The sequence below is a fragment of the Pseudonaja textilis genome, chromosome 3, assembly GCF_049901715.1.
Source record: "Pseudonaja textilis isolate UNSWEBS1 chromosome 3, rPseTex1.2, whole genome shotgun sequence".
Taxonomy (NCBI): Eukaryota; Metazoa; Chordata; class Lepidosauria; order Squamata; family Elapidae; genus Pseudonaja; species Pseudonaja textilis.
In genome coordinates, this window is record NC_141992.1 from 19852781 (window position 1) to 19873613 (window position 20833).

General features: G+C 38.1%; 1 protein-coding gene across 1 annotated transcript in view; it reads left to right on the forward strand.

The window, feature by feature from the left end:
- ATP9A (ATPase phospholipid transporting 9A) overlaps window positions 1-19565 on the forward strand; it is a 107867-nt gene extending 88302 nt beyond the window's left edge. Inside the window, exons 23-28 of the mRNA XM_026697480.2 lie at window positions 1648-1803; window positions 3728-3792; window positions 6081-6189; window positions 6298-6355; window positions 12553-12756; window positions 14722-19565. Coding sequence (XP_026553265.1) covers window positions 1648-1803; window positions 3728-3792; window positions 6081-6189; window positions 6298-6355; window positions 12553-12756; window positions 14722-14858 — 729 coding nt within the window. The 3' untranslated portion in view covers window positions 14859-19565. The remainder of the gene's footprint in view (window positions 1-1647; window positions 1804-3727; window positions 3793-6080; window positions 6190-6297; window positions 6356-12552; window positions 12757-14721) is intronic.
- Window positions 19566-20833: the final 1268 nt, after the last annotated feature.

The following is a 20833-nucleotide window of genomic DNA, read 5'->3' on the forward strand; positions in this document are numbered from 1 at the left end:
CTCAGCTTTCCATCCTTTCCAAGGTGGGTAAAATGAGGACCCAGATTGTTGGGGGCAATATGCTGACTCTATAAACCACTTACAGTGTAAAGCACTGTGAAGTGGTATATAAGTTTAAGTGCTATTGCTGTCATCTGATTTATGAAACACAACCTTGGAAGCTCTCTGGACCAATTGTTTCTTTATTCATCAAAGACCCCTCTCCTTCTTTGACCATAGTTGCTTATTCCCATTTTGAGATGAGAAAACCATAAACATGTAAATATAATCCTTAAAATATATATATATATATTTCCCCTGAGCCTACAGATGTGATGTGTTCCCACTCACAGATTTGGTGGCTGTCAAGCTTTAATGCTTTTAGCTCCAATTTAAGACATATGCTTTTGATTAAACTGTCATCCTGCACCTTTCTGGTCTGATTTTATTCCTAACTGGGGCATTATTTTCCCTCTTATCCAAAAGTATTATGAATGATTTTGAGATAGTCACGGCATCCTTAACATGCAGTGAGAGCTGTGATGACATCACATGGGTCATTATATCAAACTGGACTGACTTTAATGCCCACTTGATTCACTAACAACTGCAATGATTCACTTAAGGATCATGACCAAATAAGATCGTGAAAATCAGGCACAACTTCGCTTAACTGCCGTCTTGCTTAACAACAGAAATTCTGGTCCCAATTGTGATCATAAGTCAAAGACTACCTGCAAAGAAAAAGATGTTATGTTATAAATAAATAACGATAAATAGAAGTACTGTGTTTCCCCGAAAATATGACGTACCCCAGAAGTAAGTCCTAGCTTGATTTTTACAAGTGTCCCCAATATAAGCTCTACTCCCAAAATAATCCCTAATTAAGACCCCACCCACTCCATGGGGTCTTAATTAAGCTAGGGTGGGTATGGGGGTGCTGCCCTACTACTTATCTTCGGACAGTTGCATCCAGGCCTCACACACCCCAACGCCTGCCTTGCTGGCCCATTTCTTCTGCAGCTGACGAGGCTGGCAAGGCTTTCCTGAAGGCCTCTGCAGCCAATAACAGAGCTCCGGATCTATCTGTAGCTCTGCTATCAGTTGCAGGAGCCTTTAGGAAAGCCTTGCAGCCACAAAAGGAATTCCTGAAGGTCTGTGACAGCAAAAAAGAGGCCAGGGGCAACGCATGCAGGTGAGGTGAGTCAGTTGACACCCCCCCTGCCGAAAATAAGACCTAGTGCCTTTTTGAGTGGCAAAAAATATAAGACAGGGTCTTATTTTGGGAGAAACATGGGTAGAAAACTGAAAATTATTTTGTAGATGCCTCAGATTTCCTAAGGCTACATTCTGCATGTGGATTACCTGGCAGTAAACTCTACTAAACACAGACTCTGAATAAGCTGCATAGAACAGTACAGTAAGTCAATCAGACACTGGTTTAAAAAAAACCTTGCTCTTTTGACCTCCTCACTTCTCAATTTTAAAGGTGAGGGAGCACATAGGATGTTCCCAGCGGTAAATGCCTGATTTAAGTGACCTTATGTGCTGATCAAAGGAGAACAGGCTACTGTATACAATTAGAATGATGCTTACTTTTGTGGCAGGAGAATTCTGGGTTTTGTAATGATGGAGGGCCTTGATATTTTTGTTTCATGGTATTCCTAGGAAGGAAAACAAGCTTCTCTTGCAGCAGATTTCTCCATCACTCAGTTTAAGCACCTGGGCCGATTACTGATGGTGCATGGAAGAAACAGCTACAAAAGATCTGCTGCTCTCAGCCAGTTTGTGATCCACAGAAGTTTGTGCATTAGTACCATGCAGGTCAGTGATGTTCCTGTACCTTGTTTAGTGCCCTTTGGTCATTTGACTCCAGACAGTATCAGGGTGTGAAAGCAGGGGCGGGATTCAATTTTTTTAACAACCGGTTCTGTGGGCATGGCTTAGGTGGTGGCTGTGGCTTGCTGATCATGTGACTGGGTAGACATGGCTTGGTGGTCATGTTATTGGCTGGGTGTGGCCAACTCAATATCACTCACATCGAGGCACGCATCTCCTTACCTGGCCTCTCATGACTGTGGGGATGCTGCAACAGTCATAAGTGTGAAAAATTGTCATAAGTCACTTTTTTCAGTGCCATTGTAACTTTGAATGGTCACTCCACACAAGCAAAGTACTAGCAGAGGAGGGGGAAAAAATCCAGAGATGTTCCTGAGACAGGAAGTCTAGTCCTGCCAAGAATATAATAAGGGTTAATGGAGAGGCAGTTTCTGTAAGCAACACCAGAATGTTTCCTTCCTGCCTTCCTTACAGGATTAGGCCAGTAATTTCTTCTAACAACCGGTTCTCCAAACTGCTTAGAATGTTAACAACCGGTTCTAGCAAATAGGTGCGAACTGGTAGAATCCCACCCCTGTGTGAAAGGGGTTTTATTTTATTTATTTAAAAGCCCACATAGGATTTTTACTTTGTTCTGTCCAAATGGCAGAGAAAATAGGAGAAATCAATTAAACAAGAATTGAACATTGTTCCTGCTTGATCAGTAAGTTCCTACTTTCTCACCTTTAACTGATAGGGTTTCTCTTCTATGTCTGGAAGCAGATAGTAGTTTGTCAGTGAGTTCCATTGATTTGGGATCATTTACCTTTTCATTTTATATCTTGCACATGTATGATCTCTACATCACTTATAATCCTTTTTTAATACAATAATTTTATTAAATTTTAAAGTAGAAAGATAAAACTAATAAGAACTAATAAGAAAGGATGAAAAAGAAGAAAAAGTAAAAATATAGGAAGAAGCAGAAATGCAAAAAAGAGAAAGAATAATTTTACAGCAAATATAAATAAAAAATAATTCAACTTTTGCTCTATGGCTAGAACCATAGAGCTCATTCATTTTTCAATAATCTGTGAACATTAATAGTCCCCAAACCGATATATTATAATTTCATTTTTTTTCTGTTTGTACAAAAAGTCCAAAAGGGGCTTCCAGTTAGTATAAAAGTTAGCCAATGTCTCTCCTCTAATGAGACCCTCAGTTTCAATATCTCAACCAACACCATCAGCTTTACCAACCATTCTTGCATTGTAAATGATGTCAACTCTTCCCACTATTGGCCATATAAAAGTCTTACTGTCATTATCATATATAGTTTGGGTCCCCAACCTTTTTGGCACCAGGGGAATTGTCATGGAAGACAATTATTTCACAGACCGATATGTGTGTGTGTGTGTGCGCGTGTGTGTGCGCATGTGTATTGTAAGAGGAGCATGCAACCTAGATCCTGTGCATGCCCAGTTTTGCTCACCCACCGCTCACCTCCAGCTGTGCAACTGGGGATTGAGGACCTCTGAAATATAGGAACAAAATATCGTGCAGTTTTTCCTAATTTTTATCCATCCGCCCTAGCAGAAATATCTCTGGTCTTGACTGTATATTGACCTTCAAAAATATTGAGTTATTGAGTAGCATCGTATATTTTGGAATCTATATTAAAAAAAAACCCTCTTTCATTAGGATTTAATTTGCCATGAACAGCCTTTTCTAAATTGCCAAATCTTTCTGGGTGGAGAAGCCACCTGTGGTTTCTCCTAAGTCCTAAATATTAATCTTCACTACTTGCCTTAGTTAACCAATGAGGGACCACCAACTCTTTCCATTAAGAGACAGCTGAAAAGATAGTTGTCATTGACCCTATTTTCTTTTTGCTTTGAAGCCTAATAATTCCTTGTATTTTATTCCATAGGCAGTTTTCTCTTCAGTGTTTTACTTTGCTTCTGTTCCACTCTATCAAGGCTTTCTCATCATTGGGTAAGAGCCAAACCATTCCCTGTGGTATCTTTAAAATGTATAATGAGATTTGTTTGAAGCCTTCCTGAGTTTGGAAACGGTCACGGCAATGAGTGGCACAGGCTAAAATGTCGCACTCTTTCCTTCCTGCCTCTACTGCTCTTATCGGAATGAAGCAGGACACTTTGAAGATGCCCAGTTTCAAAGCAACTTTAGTCCAGCAACCATTAAAAACACATGGATCCCATTTAGGACCAATTTTAGCTGTTAAAGCAACTTTTGTATCCCAGAAGCAATGTTATAGCATGTTGGAGAGGAGGCGGGGAGGGAGGTGTCTTTTCTGAAAACAAAAAGCAGGGTGCAGATGTTTTTTTTTTAAAGTAAACAAAATCCTGCAGCCATGTTTTTCTAATACGACTCTTTTGCAGAAAGGAAATAAAATGAATGCCAGTGCCACATATCACCATTTTTTTGGGTGAAAGCCCAGCAGCTTAGGGAAGGTTTGAAGCTGAGTCCTGTTGCGTTTGGGATAAAATTAAGTTCTGGATCTTTGGACCATTTCACACATCATATAGCAGCATACTTTGAGGTTTGGTTCAAAATATAATCTGGCCAAGAAAATGCAAGCAGTTCCAACTCTTGATGTGTACATGTGCATTTTTTTGCATATCTGGTTACCACATTTATGCAGCACATAAAACTTATTACGTCTTTCTTTACAAATGTATATTTTAGAAGTCAAGCAGCTCTTAGACATTAACAATGGGGAAAAGTTAGTAGCTGAGTAGTAGAGTATCTAATTTGTACTCAGACAGTTCCAGGAATTGATCTTTTCCAATTCAAAGTGTCCGGTAACACAAGCTGAGAAAGATAACCAGTCTGCAGAGTATCCTGACCTCGTTGAATTAAGACACTGATTGTATTCAATAGCTTCTTAGGACCTGCAGTCTTTCACCTCTTCAAATTTTTATATTCAGGGTTGTCCCAAAGGTGTTTTGTCAAGAGGCAACTGGACTTTCTTGTTTTTTCTTTGAAGATATTTCGCTTCTCATCCAAGAAGCTTCTTCAGCTCTGATTGAATGGTGGGGAATGGAAAGATTTATATTCCTTGAAGGCAACTGGTCATTTGTATTATTTTTAGAGAGTTGTTGAGGCCACTTAATGCAAATAGGTGTGGAGCCTTTTCGGCAGATCCAAGAAGCTCCACAACCATTTGCACTACTCAGGTGATCCTGAGGACACAGATAAATCTCCAAGGGGCCTCAATGACTCTGTAAAAGAATGCAAATGCAAATTCCAGCTGTCTGCAAGGAATATAAATCCTTCCATTCCCCACCATCCAGTCAGAGCTGAAGAAGCTTCTCGATGAGAAGCAAAATATCCTCAAAGAAAACCTGAAAGTCCAGTTGCCTCTTAAAAAAACACCTTTGGGACAACCATGACTTGGAGGACTGAGAATCTCCATAGACAATATTCAGGGTTATTTTTCAGAATTAATAGTGAAACACTTATGTACTTTTAACATAGACACCCTAGAGTTAACTTGGGTTTCTGGTTGCCATAGAAATTCATCTGTACAGTTTTTGTAGTGACACCACATAAATGATTCCCACTGACTTCTAAGATTTTCTTTACCTCCCTTCTAACCTGCAGTCCTCAATTCCATGGGAATCTCCCATTCACAGGCTAGTCAGACCCAACCCTGCTACGTTTCTGAACCCAGCAGCCACCTACTGAGACAACACAGCTTTCTTTAGCCATGCACTTTATATATAAACTATGAGCATCAATAATCCTAGTGCATTACTGTTGCCCACTATTTTGAAATAGGAAACATAGTAGTTTTAATACAAATCCAGAGGGAGAGAGAGAAAGAGCGAGTCAGTGAGTGAGAGAGCGGGGGAGGGAGGGATGGAGGGAAGGGAAAGAAAGAAAGAAAGAAAGAAAGAAAGAAAGAAAGAAAGAAAGAAAGAAAGAAAGAAAGAAAGAAAGAAAGAAAGAAAGAAAGAAAGAAAGAAATCTTCTAAAATAAACCCAAGTGGGAGAAAAAAAAATGGGTTCTATCTTTGTATATATCCCATTCTATCTTCCTCCTTTGCATCATTACTCCTTAGTCCTCTGCAAAAGTGTTGAATGCGGCCCCTTGCCAATGACAGCCTCTGGCACAGATAAATTTTTAAGTTGAAATCATTGTCCTTGCTTTTTGTCTACATGTCCTACCTTTTTGTAAATGAAGAGAGCATTTGCCAAGAAAACTGAAATGGTAGACTGTAACCTTCAGCTGGCATTTCTTGTGTTCCTGCTTTTAGGTATTCTACCCTCTACACCATGTTTCCAGTTTTCTCTCTAGTGCTGGACAAAGATGTCAAAGCGGTAGTGGCCATGTTGTATCCAGAGCTCTACAAAGATCTCCTGAAGGTTCAAAGTTTCATTCATTCGTATTCCTTTCAAATTTCTGCATGTGACTTTGAGGTTAACATATAGGAGACAGATTTCATTTTCATCTTTGTGCCCTTTCATTTTTAGGGAAGGCCGTTATCTTATAAGACGTTTTTGATCTGGGTTTTAATAAGTATCTATCAAGGTAAGAGGTTTCCTTTATTCATCAGAGTCTTTCTGAAAATTTGAAATAAATTGTTCTCCAGATTTGGCTTGGTATAATTCTCTGTCAAAAAAGAAATTCAGCCATTTTTTTTAGTTTCACTAATTATAAAGAGATCTGGCAAATTGTGGAGAGCTCCGAATTTGTTCTCATTGACCACCAGGAGTTCTGTTTAGCTTCTGCCAAGCGATCATATTTCTTTAGACTTTGGCTGCAGTCTTGTTTTCCTTCTCAGCAGAAAGCCTGTAGAGTGGCTGATAAACTAGTGGCCTGGAAGTAAGCCAGAGGTATGCAGATCAAGAGCAGATTTATTTCTAGCATCAGTGTGAACACAGAGCAAGGATCAACAATTTCATAGGAAATTGGTCTATGTCATCTGAGGTCTACCATTGGCAGAACTATGATTCCCTTTTCTGCAGTGATGGAATTAGATGCAGCAGAGACAAACCCATCAAGCTGTCATCGATAGTAGGGTTTTGATTCTGTTGCTACATTTCCATTTTGAAAGTGCTGGTATGCTAAAGTGGTTCTGGTGAAGACCATTGCAGTCTCTTCTCCCACATGCTCCACAGGCAAATCATTGTTACTTGTCATAGGCTCTTCCAATCCATAAGTCAAGCACTGCATACCAAAACCATTTAGTCCAGTTTACATGCTCCAGTCATATCAGTCTTCCTCCATTTTTCTACTAAGTCCTGCAGCTTCACAGTGCTATAGTCCCTAGAGCTTTGCTACATTCTTACTATTTATATTAAGTCGCATCTTGTAGCTGTACCTTCTGGGGATTTGCCTTTTATCAGTGGCATTTCCACTGATCACCAGAAGAAAAAGGAATGACATGGCCCAGAACCCAAGAAATAAATGAATTCAGTGAAGGAATTGAAATATTTTTGTCTTGAAATAAGTTTTCTGGCTACAAGATACTGTACTAATGACTTAGACTCAGGAAGTAAAGTACTTGTACTTTGAATGCAAAGCAAAAGAAGATTGCGACCCATTATCCACTCATTTTCAAACATATCTTCTCATTCACTAGGGCAACTACTTGTCTCATCTTTCATACTTTAGAGAAGCAAAATCAGGAAGATAAACATGTTGAGATGGTAATAGAGATGTTTGAGAGAATGTTCCAGCTGAAATTATTTTCAAGGGCTATATCAGTGCTGGAAACAATATCAAAGTCTGCATCTAGAACACACAGCTTCTGGTCAGTCAGAAAAAATGAGACATCGTGGGAAAGATTTCTAAGCCAAGACTCTTCTCCTATTACGTTCTGTGGGTCGAATGACTTCACCCCCTTGATAGATCACACCATGCAATTTGGCTAGTAGCTTTTGCCCAAGAATGGCCCCAAACCGAGCTCTTCCCAGATGGTGGAAAGGTTATTCTCTGAATCTGTATTTTATGGCTTAATCTTGAGTCACTGGTCAAATTGCTTTTCAAATTAGGCTGTGGATTACTCATCAGCGTAGATTACTCATGCTGAGGTCATGACTTTATGTTTGTGGCTGAATCTCTAGGATGTGAAGCCATTCTCTGATCAGCCAGAAGCAGAATGCAAAGTCACTCTTATCTTCCCATCCTATCTCCTTACATGCTCAGATGCCTTCTCTCTCTCTCTCTTTCTCCCCTCTCTCCCTCCCTCTCCCTCCGTCCTTCTCTCCCTTTCTCTCTCCCCCCTCTCTCTCCCTCTCCCTCCCTCCTTCTCTCTCTGTGTGTCAGTAAATATAAGTTCCTGCTGAATTTAATGGATCTAGTTGCTTATATATGCTTTGGATTATAGCTAAGAATCAATTCCAAGTCCCTCTGAGACTTAAGCTAGAAAGTTTCACCTATACTACAGATGTGCATAAAATTATGAATGATAGTATATGAAGTTGGATAGGAAGGAATGTTTCCTTTTGTTTCATGAGAAAAGGTGTAGAGCATAGGAAAGATGAACTGGATTGAGATATGCAGAAACCAACCTAGGCAAAAGGAACTGTAACATTTTTTTCTAAATCTAGAACAAGAGATTCAGAATTCAGAAGTGGCTCAGGCAGATGCCTCCCTCATTCAGTGAACTATAAGAAGAAGAAGAAAGGCACAGCACAATTAGACTTGCCAGATTCTGTGATTTTAAAGCCAATATCAATAAAAATGATATTAGCCATTTGAGGAAGTTGATTTCCTGGTCTTTCCTACTTAATGCAGCTGACAGAATCATAGACTTGGAAAGAGGTTTTTAGGCCATGGAGTCTAATGCCCTTGCTTTGAAGCAGCACTCATTGAAGTAGGAGGGATTACTGTTGGAAGAAAACAACAATCATACATACAAAAGCATTGATTCCTGAAACCATATTTTCCTTGGATTCAAATCCAGTAGTCTTTTTTCCATTCTTTCCTGTGATAAACTGGTTTCTTGTTTCTTACTCTTCCTTATGCTTGTTACCTGTTTCCACTTTTTTTCTTTAATAAAAGTTTTATTTAAGTTTTCACAAAACATACAAATACAAATACAAAATCTTTTTTTGAGAACAGTGTGGCCCCAGGTTATCACTTCTCCATACAGACATAAACTCAATACATATTTATCTTATACATTCTAATCCATATCTTATAACTATTTTAGCAATTTTTTCAATAGCTTGCCCCTTTCTTTACTTCCTATAGCCTTATTTTAAATTATCTCATTCCTTTCTTAATTCAACTGCATATCTTTTTCTAATTTTTAAAATCTTTCTAATCAATGTTTTTATACTTTGGTCTGTTCTGTTTACAATTTCATATTATCTATTCTCATAAAACAAATTTTCCCCTGTAATTACTAGACTGTAGTGTAGCACCTTCGTATCTTTTTTCAGATCTTATTTAAAAAATTAAGTTACACCTTTACAGTTATAACATTCATTTTCTAACCTCTATTTTATAACACATACCGTTTTTCAATTGAATTCTGCTTGGTACATTCCCTTAAAAATACACTCTAAATTCTTTTTTTAAAAAAGTATACATGTAGATATATATATCTGTGTATATATGTATAACAATAATAAATGGAGTAATTATTCTATTCATTAATATCAATAACAATCTTTTACATTTCTATTTCTTTTAACAACTTGACCTAGTAATATCAGTTGTCTTTCACTTTAATCATATTTCTTATTTTACTTATTACTGTCTTTAAATAAAAAAACCAAACAATAGTTATTAACAGTAGTCAATAAAGTTATTATTCTTATTCAAGTTCATCTTGTCAACCGATAAAAATATTCCATGTTTCTTTTCAGTTTTTTTAAAACTTTCTTTTTAAGTCATTGAGAGCCTTATTCTCTTTACAAACAAATATTCCACTACACATCAATAGAAATTTTTTCTATCACTTTAATCATCTAACCTATTTTCTAACCCTTTTCTATTTCTAATATAACAATGCTATCTCATGCACCCTTGCAGAATCCTCTCCTTAAGTTAAATTTTAACCATAGTCTCTGTGTCTTTTAAATAGGTTTATACCTTTAATTCTTGTACCTCTATATCTTGTTTCTGTCCTTTGTAGCTTCTTTTCCTTTCCCTCTTCCCTCTCTTCTTCTCCCTCCCCTTTTTATTCCCTTTTCTATCTGATTCTCCCTTCTGTGATCCTCCCTTCTGCTTCTTCCTGATATTATGATTGCTTTTCAAAATACTCTTCTTTTTGGTTGTTGCTTCAGTGCTTAAGTTTTTAACTCCCTTTCCCCCCTTTCCCTTTTTTACCCCACTTAAAATTGCTTGGTCATTAAAGATGTCTTCTTCGTTGTCCCGCCCTTCTTGTTCTGCCAGCGTTTCTTGTTGTTTTTCATAGTTCAAAATCTCCATTTCTAAAAATTGAAATACGAAACCAAAAGATCCTCTTCTGTCTTGTGCTTCTTCTTTTTGTTCTTTAAGTCTCATTTTTAACTCTTCAAGGAGTGATGCCATTTTAAAAAAATTTAAACAACCCCCAATTGATTTTATTTTGTTTCATTAGGATCCTCCATCCAAAGTTCCAGGAATCATCCAATAAGCCAAAATTGTTTCTTGCTTCTTTTCTCACTTTCTCTTTCCAGGGGCTTTGTTATCTTGTAACAAAGTTTCAGCTACAATGTATCTTTTGCAAGCCTTGTTAAAATTCCACTATCTTTTTTTTTTTAAGTTCCAGGTGGTCTCCATTTTCCAGATTCCACCCTCTTTTTTCCCTTTTCCCTCCTCTGCTTTCTTTCTTTTTTTAAAGAAAATTTTTAAATTATCCAAGAATCTTTATCCCTCTGACACTTTATTTTCAGCTAGAAATAGCCTATTAATGTCAAAGTGGATTAGTATCAATTTCTTATTCGAATCTCTTCTTCTTAACGTTCCAAGTCAATTAAAACTGTCAATGTGAGAGATAAAAAAGTCAATTCCGTTTCCTTTTCCTTTCTCTTTCGCCACTTAAAATCTTTTTTAGGAATAGTCTTTAAAATTCAGGTTCCAAGTACCTTAAGTAGATGTTCTCCATTCAACCCGATCAGTCAAACTTTCTCCTTTAAATTTCCTCCTGCACAATCTTGTCCAGTCGGGTTCTTCTTTGAGGTGGCCATTTCTGAACACCGCTGCAACCACCTTTGGGAAAGGGAGTAATGGCCAGCCAAGGAGGAGAGATGCGGCTTTCCTCAACACCACTGACGGCTCCCCCTTCTTCACCACCTCTATGGGGTAGCTTCAGCCCTGAATCTGGGTGGCTTGGGACGCTCCATCAGCGAGCATGGATCAAAACTACGCACGATCGCGATTTTGGTCCGTCGCCGAAGAAGCCCAAATCGGAAGTCACATGTTTCCATTTTTATGTTCCTATACCAGCTACTAATAAAACCAGGCCCCCACCAATTCCAGCTCCCAATTCTATTTGGGATTTCAAATTAGATCATCCTTGATAAATGAATGTTTTGCCTCTGTTTTAGCACATCTAACGATGGAGAACCCACCAATTCTCTTGTGCAACTTGTTCCAATAAAACCTTTACAAGAGAATCAGAGTTTTCTAGCATTTCTTTGCCAAACAGGCCAGTAAACATGTTTTCAAGATAGGCTTCATTGTTTTGCAGGCTTATTTGCAAACGTAGAATGAATCATGAATAAACAGATTCACTAGATAAAAATAAGATCTTTCCATACACACTAATCATTTCTCTTTAGGAAACTATTTTAGTAGTTAGGCATCCAGAATAGGCCAGGCTGAGAAAAAGCAAAGATTATTGGAACCCTATTTTATGGGGGTTGTGTATAATAACAGAACTGTGGAAGCCAGCTTCTCCTGAATTGATCAGTACTAAAGACATTTCCAGCAGCAAGATGCAGTTCTTCAAGTTTTAGATTAAAATTATAATTTGACCTTCCCCATCATGTGGGGGATCAGCTGGCTGGCAATTACAGATTTATTCCATCAGTAGGTGGGTTCACAGGAGGGAGTGGGTACATTCTAGAGGAGTAGCAGGCAACTCAGTCCAAAGATTGGTAAGAGAAAGAAGGTAGCCCCTCCCTTATAGTTCACAGAGTAAATTGTAGATACAGATAGTAGACTGTTCAGTTTATCAAGATGTTATCTGTAGGTGTGAAATAATAAAGAACTCATTTGGAAGAATCACATGTCATTCTTGGTTTTGGGTCCAACAGGAAGGGTAACAAGTGTCATTGTACACACATTGAATGAGATGTATATAATTTTATACTCCATAACTATTCACTAGATACTTTTGCCAATGATGAACAAATTCTGAAAGCTTTTACAAATGAACTCCACTCTGTCTCTTGAGTCAGGGGTTGGTAGTCCTTCCCACCTCTTCAACAAGTGCCTAGTCTGACAAATGCCCACAAAGATATTCCATTAATTTGGCAAAAAAGTAGAGGTTGCCTGATGTCAGCTCTGGGTTATAGGATGGATAAGGTAAAATGATGTGATCCAATTTCACAACTGCTTCATTGGCAGCTCATGAAGTACAAGTCCTAGCATTACATTGTCACCAAAAAATCCATTTTGTGTGTCTGAACTGTGCAATTTTCAAAGCTTTGGATTATTTCAAAAGAGCTCAGCTCAAGGATCATTTGGAAACGTTACTTTCCATTCAACCATGCACATTATAGAAAATCAACAACAAATGTCATTTTGGTTGATGCTATAACTCCTTTCATTTCCTCTGATTTCAGGCAGCATAATTATGTATGGTGCACTTCTGCTTTTTGAGTCTGAATTTGTCCACATTGTGGCAATTTCCTTCACATCCTTGATCCTCACTGAACTGCTGATGGTGGCACTGACCATCCAAACGTGGCATTGGCTCATGATAGTGGCAGAATTACTCAGTCTGTCATGCTACATTGCCTCACTGGTCTTCTTACATGAATTTATTGGTAACTATCTTTTGTCTTGTCTTCCTTCAAACTTCCTCAATTATTTGCAAAGTGGAAGAATACCAACCTTGTGCTAAAGAATGAAACTGTAAATTGATGATCATTTTATCTGTTACATTTTTATTGAAATTGTAAAGTGTAGGCAAAGTATGAATTATTTTGCAAGGCACCCAAAGAACTGAAATGGTTTTTGATCAAGCTTTATAAAAACACCAGGAAAGATTATATCTCATGAGTGGAATGTCAAGATTAACAGAGGCAGATCTTGGTTTCAAGCCAGTGTGTGTCTAGGCTACTTGCTTAGAAATTGGGGAGGGGGAGTATAAAAGCTGGATTGAGAAGCCTTCTAGAAAATAAAAGCTTCACAGCTGTGCTGAAATTACAGAGATGGGAAATCACTCAACTATCCCCCCCTCCCAGTTTTCTTAATTGATGCTCTTTCTATCAAATAATATGTGTTTACTAGGGGCTTATTTTCCATCTGTTGTTAGTTGGGTCGTGTAGTGAAAATGGAATAAATCAGGTAATTGAAGGGTTTGATAGGAGAGAAAGAATATTTAGAACAGTACCGCTCCTTTGCAAAGCAGTCTTGAATTTACAGTGAGACAATATGACATCCTTGATTGACGGTTGGAATGTCCCCAAACCTGAAACTGTCAATGCTGAATTTAAAGTTAAAATTCCCAAATTTCTATTTGTACCCTCCACTTCTGTGCAAAACTTGACAAGCAGGTTTATTAAAAATATATTCCATAGCCCAAAACATCCCACTGGATGTCAAGTTTCATGTGCAAGTTTGTACTTCAAAATATAACTCTCTTTTATTTTAAAAACTCGAGAGATTTATTTTATAGTTATAATTTAAAATCAGTTTCACCTATTCTACCTTTTAAAATGTCCAGAAATTATTTGCCAAGAGAATATTTTCTGGAATAATGCTGTGCAAAAAAAGCTATGAGAAAAGGTTAAGATTTTTGCAATCATCACATCTTCCCCTAGAATTGCCCCTTGGGCGGGGGGAGAAGGGGTAAGGGCAGTGACTCAGCTATTAAAGATGCTGAGCTTGTCAACAGGAAAGCTGACAGCCCAGGTTCGAAACCTAAGTGCCATGTGACAGGATGAGCTCCCGTTACTTGCCCCATCTCCTGCCCTCCTAGCAGTTTGAAAGGAGGCAAATGTTAGTAGATAAATAGGTACAACTTCAGTGGGAAGGTAACAGCATTCCATGTGCCTCGGCATATAGACATATTGGCCACATGATCACAGAAAAGTCTTCAGACAGTGCTGATTCCCCCAGCTAAGAAACAGAGATGAGCACCGGCCTTTACAGTTGGGCTGGACAGGGGAAACCTTTTACCTTTTAATGTAAAACAAAAAACTGCCCACTGCCCCTAAAAGTTTGCTGGCAGAATTCTACTAACATTTACAAAAGGCTATCAGAGCTGTGCTATAAAAATCCAGGAAGCCACTAAAATGCAACAAGAGACCATGCTTTGTTTTGTTTATTTTACTTTAACTAACATTACTTTACTTTTTCTTTTCTGTTCTTTTCACCATCTAATCATAATCTAGATTTTTGTAGCTCAGAGCTGGTAGCCTTCACTGAGGATTAATACGAGGCCTGTTGGATCCATGTGAATTGCTATGCTTAATATTTTTCCCCTCTGTACTCAGCAGGCTGGAAATAGGAAAACAAATAGGCCCCAAAGGTAAAACTAAAACTCATTGCTATCGGATTGCCACGAACCAGCAGGAGTTTTGCTAAGCAACAAACTGGTATCATTAACAGTTTCCTGTTAACATTTCTGATTCAGAGTTCAAGATTCTATTATAGTTGCTACTGAAATAGATCGACTGCAGTTGGATTCTTAATCTGTGTTTTTATTAAATGCAAACAAAATTAGCCATGAAAACATGTCCTTTTTAGTTACAGGGACTGACAGAAAAATATCTTCTTTCTTGCAGATGTTTACTTCATAACAACTTTATCATTCTTATGGAAGGTGACTGTGATCACCTTAGTCAGCTGTCTTCCTCTCTATGTCCTAAAATACCTGAGACGAAGGTTTTCTCCCCCAAGTTATTCAAAACTCACCTCATAGGAGCAAGGACTCGCTTATCTTCTTTGCACAGTGCTTACAGACTCAATAAATGTGTATTCACCATCGAATGATGTCCGACGGTTGGATAAGCAATCTGCACTGGTTGGAGAACACTGCTGGAAGACTGAATAATTCAGTTAAAACAAAATGCTCACAGTCAAACGAAGCAGAGAAAACTTATATAAGCGATCCAGTTTTGTCACTTTATATTTATCAAAACTGAAAACAAATGCATGTAACTGGGAAGGAAAAAACTGCGCCTGGGAAGGGTCTGTTTACCTGGAAAGTGCTGAGTCAGCTGTTGAGATAACGAACTTTTTTCAAATGTATTTTCCCTTTTTTCTGGGGGTCGACTTATTTCATTTCCTCATTTTTATTGCTACTTATCTTTTGAGTTCAGGTCTTCATGGTGAACATTTTCATGGTGCCTTGGGAAATGCTTTCAACTGAGCAACGCAACAATATAGTTAACAGGCCACTGTACATACCTCAAGCCGGGCTGACCTCTTTGATGTGGTCCAACGCAAATCAGAATTACTGATTTCTATTGGCTCTATTTTCTTGAATTTTCTGCAAAAAAAAGAATTCACAGATGAGTCTTTCCAGTTAAAACATGTTGCGATGGTTTTTTAAAGGGAACGTGTCTTTTTCCTAAAGAGAAAATTATTCAAAAGGTTTTTGGGGTTTTTTTTGGGGGGGGGGGAGAGAAGAAAATTGTAATCCCATATTCTGGTTCTGCAAGGACAAACTGCCCATTTATTAACATGGATTTCCAGGACAAGAAGAACAGTCAAAAGCTTAGGTTTCACCCTACAATTTACCACCCTTCCCCTCTGCAATCTCCAGCTCTCTTTTCTAAGATTTTCTGCAAAACAGCTAAAACAAGCTTGGCTGCCAGAACCAAAGAGAACAAAGGGAATGAGATAATTGACAGGTAAGAAAAAGGATCAGAAGTTAGGGATGGGCAAGACTTTGGGAGTTATTGAAGAAACATTTGTGCAAAGCACAGCTCTGAACAACAGACCTTTAATCACATTGTCATTTTGGAAGAAGTTTTGTACAATGCCTGGATGCAGCAGCATTTTCTGGCCAATGGAACTTCAGACTGATGCACAATACTTGAGGGAGGTGTTATCTGTATGGCTTGATCTGTTCTGTCCAGGTCTAAGTCCCCTTACCACTGCCTTTTTGGATATCCCCATTAAGAATAAATTCTTAATGCTAATTGTCCCATGCACATTCCCCAATTCACATGACATTATTTTCTGCCAGAATGCAAGTTTCATTAGACCTTTCCCCAAGTATTTGGTGGTGGTTACAAATGTGCAGTTGTGTCCTCATTCTGAACAAGAAAAAGTGGTAAAAACACTCCCACCAACATTGACCAGGCAAGCCACTAGAATAAAAATGAGAGCAAACCCTACTCCTTACTAGCACTGATGATGTTTACGTAGTTTGGTAATGAAATGTCTGCAAAAAACCAATCCAGCTCAGAAAGCACCAAGGACTCCTCATCTTCCTTTCCATTTTCTTCACTGTCCTGTAACAAGGGAAAAATTCTTGAACATTGTGGCACTCAAGAGTTTAGATTTAAGGTGGAAATGTGGTCTAGAATATTATACTCAGCTAAAATGTACTCAGTTGAGTTGAGCAAAACTCTGGTGCTTCAAATTGGACAGAGTATTTCAAGTGGAATACCAGGTAAAGTAGAATGGAAAAATTACTGTCATGACCTGGACTCTGAATACATGTTAATGCACCCCCAAGATAAGATTTGCCTTTGTAGCAGCTGCATCACACAGTTGTTTCATGTTTAATTTCTGGTCAATAAGGACATACAGGTCTTATCACATTCACTGCTGTCCAGCCAAGTCTTCCCCATCCAATACATGCACCTTTCACTTTATTTTTCCAAATGCAGAATTTAAATCTGTGTTAAATCGATCCTCTTCCCATCAACTCATTGCTTAAACCTGGCCAGCTATTTTGAAGCTTATTTCGTTCCTGAAGAGTATTAGCTGATAAAAATACTGAACAGCACAGGGCGTTGTGATAGCACACCATTTGAAACTTTCCTTCAAGCTGAAATGAGGCCATATTGAGCATGGTCATTGACCCTATTTTGAGTCCAATAGTAATATCATCTAACCCAGATGGCAGGCACAAAATAGGAATTAAGAATTTCTGCTTTCTCATCATTAACAGTTTCTCACTTTCCTGCTATACTGTGTTCTTTTGCACTTCTGAATCTTCCCAGATAAATTGGAGTGTATTCCCAGATAAATTAGAGTTGAAATTCTGGGTACACTTGGGAGTAACTCTCTTTAAACTTGTGTGTAAACATACTGTATGCATTAGACTGGGCTGTAAAGGACACTTTCCTTTATACGACTGAAGGATCCAAGAGTAGAATGCTGTTATCCTAATGCTGTATAATGAAAAAGACTACAAATGGGTGGCTAATTGATTGATACAAATGAGATAGCTTCTCTTTTATTTTTTCACCGCTGGAGATTGGGATAGACATGGATATATGTAAGGAAAGGGTACAAAACTTGCATTTCTTTGACCTAGGGTAACCACTTCCTTACAGTAACTTTTATTTTTTATATAAAACTTTGGTGCTTGTCCAGAACAATTTCCCCCAATTAGCTACCTTTCATTTCTGTAGGAAATCTAATCAGCTTGGAATAGCGTGAGTTGAAGTTTGGCATCTCTAGAGACCACGGAATAGGGGAAAGTAATGAATTATGAGGTCAATTCTGAGTGGTATCAGCCATTATCCATTGGATGGTTAGATAGCCCCACTGCACAAAGGGCCTCCAAGAATAGAAATAAAGATAACAAAGAAGCAAGACTTCTGCTATAAACACTGGGACATTCTGATTAACAGCACACATTCTGTAACGGTTTTGATTTCACATTGGGAATAAAACTATGTGGCTGTTATGTTGATCCAGAATAATTGGTGATAAACCCATGATGGAATGCATCAGGTTGAGTAAACTGTTCTCCCTTCAGACATGGTTGAACTATAGTTTTCAGTATCCCAGTGGCATGTATAGGTTGCCCTGGTGGTGCAGTGGTTAGAATGTAGTATTGCCCACAGTCTTGAATTCAATTCTGACGGGGCTCAAGGTTGACTCAGCCTTCCATCCTCTGAGGTCAGTAAAATGAGGATCCAGAATTTTGAGGGTGTCTCGAGTTGCCAGGAGGCAATACGTTCATTCTATAAATCACTTGAGACTGCTATAAAGGATCATGGAGTGGCATTTAAGTCTAAAAGCTACTTCTATTGCCAGGCATGATAATTTGTTCATGACTTGAGGATCCATAGATGTCCCCCTCTCAACTACATCAGCCCTCCACAGGCAATTCAGTTGCTACTTGCTGATGCTAACGCAATGCTTTCAGATCATGTTTTTTCAGGCTGGGCCTGGTTAGAAAACTTATGGATGACATGAAGGCAGAAATGTTCTCTGGGCACTTAAGGTGTGGAAGGCTTTTCATTTGTAGGTCATTCTTTCATTTGGGTCTTTGTGGGGACCACCTTTTTCCACTTGCCTTGTCCTCTTGACAAATGATGCCATCATCTCCAGTGCCAAATGTCCTTTGGACTCAGATACATAACCTCTGCCTGAGGGCCACACAATGCTTTATGCAATGTGTCAAGGGCCATGCTCCAAAATATGAAAATAAAATCCATTTGAACTTTTCCCCATTCCAAAAAGTAAATAAAATACCAAAAATCCTGGGTTGAGTTCTATGACCACAGATGGGAATGCCACGCCAGTCTCCCAGTCAATGATTTTTATACTTCTACTTTGCAATGTGCATATCATGCATGAGTAATACAGTAAGGAAATATCCCAGACGTAGATGCTTACACAGGTGGTCCTCATTTAGTGACCATTTGCAGTTATGACAATGATGGAAAAGTACTTTTACAACCAATCCTGACATTCAAGATTTTCACAGGTCTGTAAAGTATAAGGAAAGTTGAAGTAAAATCATACGCACAGTAGCAGTTTCACTTAGCAACCGCTTCACTTAACTGAGTTGTTCCCATTTGTAGTTACTAAACAAGGACCACCTGTATATTAGATACTAAAGCCAATAATAACTAATGTAAATCCAAGGGGAGGAAATTGTCTGCCCAATAATTCCATTTCTGGGGCAGATTAGGAAGGGTATTAAATAAGCCTCCAAACATTATGTCAGATTAGAGTACAGCAATAGTAATACATCCAGCATAGCTTAATTACATACAGAAAACTAAAACTGAGGATTAGGGTTGGATTAAAACTCATGCCTAAGCGTTTAAAATGGAACAGTCCAAGGGGGATTGCATTTTCCTTGGAACATTTAAACTTGTGTTTGAGAGTATTCCAAAACTTTCTGTTAATTGTGATCAGATTGGTTGCCATCACCTAATCAAATATGTATTTCTAAGCTTTTCAAATGTAGAGCAGAAAACCCTTCCCCTCTCTCCTGTGTTGGAGATATGAATCCCCATGTCAAATTATTTGTGATGCTAATGTTTTGTACTTGTCCTCTTGTCAATTGAGATGTGCATATTCTTGATCAAAGAGAAATATACATGCAAATTGAGTAATTGTCATGTGCAGTTCCATGTTGCAGATGTGTAAGAACTTTTAAAAAGGGAATGATTGAAAACAAGTTAACAATAAATTTTATGGAACTTCATATCTATTTCACAGTGTGACTTGATGTTGTCTTGGTAAAAACTTGAAACTTCTTTATCTCTGTTTCTTTTGCTGCATTCAGAAGTGATCATGAATTTGGCACAACCATCACACTGGTTGTCCCAAAGGTGCAAGAGGCAGCTGGATTTTATGGTTTTTCTTCAAAGTTTTCAGCTGAAGAAGCTTCTTGGATGAGAAGTGAAACTGTCTTCAAAGAAAAACCAGAAAGTCCAGTTGCATCTTTAAAAATCACCTTTGGTTATTTGTGACTTTTGGGACAACATGACCTGGATGATTGGGAATCTCCATAGACATCACATTACTTGATTATAGTCATGAAGAAGAACCTCCTTCTAAAAAGATTTACAACCAGTATTAGATAAGTGGACATGTGGATGGATAAAATAACAATAGGCACATAATAGTAAGGCTGGAAGAGGCTCAAAGGTAAGCTTTAATCAGGCAGAAACAAGGGTAGTTAGACATTCACTTGGGGAAATGTGTCCCAAGAAAAGAGCTGAATGAAACTAGGCAATTGGACTGAAAACTAGCCAATTCTTCCACTGTGTAGTACTCTAGGCACCTGCCATGTTTGATCGGGAATTTTCAGCCTATTTTAAAATTTGTATGAAATCATTTTTAAAACTGAAATTATTTTACACAGCTGCTTTAGAAACACATTTTAAAAGAATTTTAAAATATCAACAAATGCCAACAAAACACAACATCATCAGGAATCAAGTTTGATGTGAAAGAGACTTGACTTTAAAATGGCAAAGGAACAAACGATACGTTCTTCATCAGTTTTTGACTACACCATCATCATGTACAATTATTTACTTCCTTTTGCATCATTTTAAATACCAGTTTAAATATGATGATAAAATGAAGCCTTTGGAATAGCTTGATAATGCTATGTTAAAATGGCAATAGAGGTCACTTGCTCAAGACATGTGTCGAGTCTATTTCTTGAGAAAGAAGCCCAATGCTAAATGTTAAATCATAGGAAAGAGAGAATCTGCAGAATTTAATTAGAAATAGTGGACAATGAGAAACCTTAGCTTGCACAGCACCTGTCTCCACATGAAAACAATCCCAACCCATTCTCAGCTGTATTCATGTTTATGCTGAGAGAGAGAGAGAGAGAGAGAGAATTTACACACAATAGTGTTAGCCAGAATATTTTGTGTGAAATAAAATACAAACATTCTCATAATAGAGTCTGCACTGAATCTATGTTCAGGCACACTTTTACAACCAAGACGTGAA